The sequence below is a fragment of the Lactuca serriola genome, chromosome 9 (assembly GCF_051521515.1).
Source record: "Lactuca serriola cultivar US96UC23 chromosome 9, Lser_US96UC23_V15, whole genome shotgun sequence".
NCBI lineage: Eukaryota > Viridiplantae > Streptophyta > Magnoliopsida > Asterales > Asteraceae > Lactuca > Lactuca serriola.
The window spans coordinates 200,489,982-200,493,901 of record NC_136416.1 but is presented as its reverse complement, the minus strand read 5'-3'; the positions used below and the strand labels follow the sequence as shown (position 1 = coordinate 200,493,901).

The window sequence follows — 3,920 nt, the reverse complement described above, 5'->3', positions numbered from 1 at the left end:
AGGGTTATTAATTTTATTGGCCTCGACAACCACCAAATTTTGGCGTCGTTGCCGGTGATTGGTTTATTTTTAATCAATTTGTTTCTTTATGCCCAGATCTCAACGTACAGATGTTTTGATTTATAATCTGGAAATTGAAAAAGAAGCAAGGTTTTTGGAGAAGGAAAAGAGAATAGAATGTGGTCAAACTTCTAATCCTCACGTGGATCCGGAGGTTGAACCCGCTTCATCAAGTGACACGGAACCCGAGTCTAGTCCCGAACCTCGCCAAGAAATCCCCGAAACACCACCCTACAACAAAATCCACCCATTATTGAACCAATTGCAATGGCGGACGGAGGAGAAGCTCCTAAAAGAACTTTGAGGCAAATGATGGAAACCGATGTTACACAAACTCCAATCGGTATCAATTATCCCGTTTTGGAAGGAGTTTTGGGATTGAAGTCAAGTTTAGTCCATCACCTTCCAACTTTTCATGGATTAGAGAATGAAGACCCTCATAAGCACCTAAAGATGTTCCACATTATTTGCACTAGTATGAATCCACAAGGGCCAACCGATGACCAAATCAAGCTAAGGGCATTCCCTTTTTCATTGGACGATAGAGCAAAGGATTGGTTATTCTATCTTCCACCGGGGTCAATCAACTCACGAACCGACATGGCAAGAGCTTTTCTTGACAAGTTCTATCCCGCTTCAAGAGTCTAAAGTCTTAGAAATGAGATTTGTGGAATCCGCCAAGGTCAAAATAATACTTTTCATGATTATTGGGAGAGGTTCAACAACTTGTGCTATAGTTGTCCATAACATCAAATTCTGGAACAACTCCTTATCCAACACTTCTATGAAGGATTGCTGCCAAATGAAGAGAAGATTAGTTGATGCCTCAAGTGGTGGAGATGTTTTTAGCAAAACTCCACAACAAACAAGAAAACTCTTCAACACAATAGCCGCCAATTCACAACATTTTGGCTCGCACCAAGATATGAAGAGAGAAACTCAACAAAAAGTCATTGAAGTGGGAACATCGAATCTAGAGTCTCAAATCAAATATTTAACATCCGTTGTTCAAAAGTTAGCTATAGGACAAACTCCACAAGTGATGGTTTGTTGAATATGTGCAACAATGGGACATCCTACGGATATGTGCCCCATTCTTCAAGAAGATGCGGAACATGTAAATGCCACAGGAGAATTCCAAAATTACCACAACAAACCATACAGTTACCAAAATGCATTGGTTAGACCTTCCTACCCACCACAATAACCTCACTACCAACATTCACAACCACACTATCAACCCGAACCGCACCCTCCACGTCATCACCAACAACCTCCTCAATCCCAACCGAGTAGCTCCGGAATGTCTCTTGAAGACATTGTCAAATCCTTAGCCACTAGTAGCCAACAATTCAAAAAAGAGACAAGAACTAGTATCTCCAACCTTAAAGCACAAATTGGAGATATAGTTACATCCATAAGCAAGTTGGAGTCCCGTGTAAAATTGCCTTCTCAAACCGAAAAGAACGCAAATGTCAATGTGGTGACCTTGAGAAGTGGCAAACAAACCGGAGAGAGTAGTTCAAAGAAGAATCCAAGGGAAGAAGAGGGAAAAAATAGAAGTCATTCCCATTGAAGAACCTATAGTCAAGAACGATGTACAAGTCGGAGTTCCAAAGAAGACTATTCCCCTCATAACACCAGTAGCCACTCAGCCACCATTCCCCTCCCGACTTGCAACTTCATAGAAGAATATGGAGGAGAAAGAGATTTTAGACACCTTCCGAAAGGTGGAAGTAAACATCCCTTTACTTGACGCCATCAAACAAATCCCTAGATATGAAAAGTTTTATAAAGAAGTTTATACCAACAAGAGAAATTGAAGGGAAATGAGAAAATTTCAATGAATGAAAACGCATATGCGGATTTACAAAGGAAACTTCCACCCAAATGCAAAGATCCCAGAATGTTTACGGTTCCTTGCAAGATTGGAGATGTCACTTTTAGTAGTCTCATGCTTGACCTTGGCGCTTTTGTCAATGGCATGCCCTATTCGGTGTATGAATCATTGAATGTTGGGCCTTTAAGTAAAACCAGTGTCATAATCTCTCTTGCGGATAAATCAAGTGTCTTTCCTAGAGGTGTTTTGGAAGATGTCTTAGTGCAAGTGAACCAATTGGTCTTTCTGGTGAATTTCTTGGGAGACCATTTTTGAAGACGGCTAGGACAAAGATCAATGTGTATGCAGGAAGTTTGACAATGGAGTTTGATGGTGAAACAATAAGTTTTAATATTTATGATGCCATGAGATATCCTAGTGATGTTTCATCTTTGTACTTTGTTGATGTTTTTGAGCTAATAACCCAAGAATTGTTCGAGTTGTCTAATAGTGATGTGTTGAAAATGATTTTAAGCAAGCGGTTTGATTGTGGGAAGCTAGCAGAGCAATTAAAGCTTTATTCTTTGGACCCGGAGGTTGAGAGGTTGGTCAATAATTTAGAGGTGAAGAAATCTACAAGATTTGATGTCAAGCAAATTGAGTTGCCCCCAACCCACATGAAGTTGTCACCATCCCTTGTTCAACCACCCGAATTGGAACTGAAGGTCCTACCTCAACACTTAAAGTATGCTTATTTAGGAAAGAATGAAACCCTTCCGGTTATTATTTCAACTCACTTAACCGAATGTCAAGAAGATCAACTCCTTAAGGTGTTGAAGGAGAACAAAGAAGCCATGGGTTGGACAATCGTGTATATTAAGGGATTGAGCCCCTCCACTTATATGCATAAGATCTTGATGGAGGATGAATGCAACCCCAGTCGGGACGCACAAAGGAGATCAAACCCGCCTATGATGGAAGTTGTGAAGAAAGAGATATTGAAGCTTCTTGATGCAGGGATGATATATCCAATATCGGATAGCAAGTGGGTGAGTCTGGTGTAAGTGGTACCGAAGAAGACGGGAATCACGGTGGTCGAGAACAACAAAGGTATGATGGTCCCAACCCGCGTGCAAAACGGGTGGAGAGTATGTATTAACTACCGCAAAATCAATGCAATCATAAGAAAAGATCATTTCCCATTACCTTTCATTCACCAAATGTTAGAAAGGTTGGCTGGGAAATCACATTATTGTTGTCTTGACGGGTATTCCGGTTTTCACCGAATCCCGGTGACACTGGAAGACCAAGAAAAGACGACCTTTACTTGTCCATTTGGCACATTCGCGTACCGTAGAATGTCGTTTGGATTGTGTAATGCCCCGGCCATTTTCCAACGTTGTATGGTTAATATCTTTTCGGAATATGTTGAAAACATAATTGAGGTTTTTATGGATGATTTTACGGTATATGGGAACTCGTTTCAAGAATGTTTGACCAATCTCACCAAAATTTTAAAAAGATGCATTGAAACGAATTTGGTTTTAAACTTTGAGAAATGTCATTTTATGGTGAGTCAAGGTCTTATTTTGGGTCACATTATGTCAAATAAAGGAATTGAGGTAGATAAGGCAAAAATTGATGTTATTCAAAGCTTACCCTACCCGACATGTGTTCAGGAAGTTCGAACTTTTTTAGGTCATGTCGGATTCTACCGAAGGCTCATCAAGGACTTTTCAAAGATAACAACACCAATGTGCCAACTCTTGAAAAAAGAGGTTGATTTCAAGTTTAATGAGGCATGCAAAGAAGCTATCGACAAGCTCAAGGAATTGCTTACATCCGCCCCCATCATACTAGCGCCAAATTGGGATCTCCCTTTCGAGATCATGTGTGATGCAAGCAATTAGCTATCGGCGCCATTTTGGGTCAAAAGAATGGAAGAGCCTCCCATGTGATCTACTATGCATCGAGGACACTAGACAATGCTTAAAGCAACTACTCTACCACAGAGAAGGAGCTATTGTCCATAATGTTCGCT

At 40.6% G+C, this 3,920-nt stretch overlaps 2 protein-coding genes across 2 annotated transcripts; both read left to right on the top strand.

Moving 5' to 3' along the window:
- The first annotated feature begins 327 nt into the window (after positions 1-327).
- Positions 328-708, top strand: LOC145076453 (uncharacterized). Its single transcript, XM_079022321.1, has one exon. The coding sequence runs from the start codon at positions 328-330 to the stop codon at positions 706-708; it is 381 nt and encodes a 126-aa protein (XP_078878447.1).
- A 1,195-nt stretch (positions 709-1,903) lies between these two features.
- Positions 1,904-2,943, top strand: LOC145076452 (uncharacterized). The gene is made up of 2 exons (XM_079022320.1): positions 1,904-2,141; positions 2,249-2,943. Exons 1-2 carry the CDS (start codon positions 1,904-1,906, stop codon positions 2,941-2,943), a joined length of 933 nt encoding a protein of 310 aa, XP_078878446.1.
- Positions 2,944-3,920: the final 977 nt, after the last annotated feature.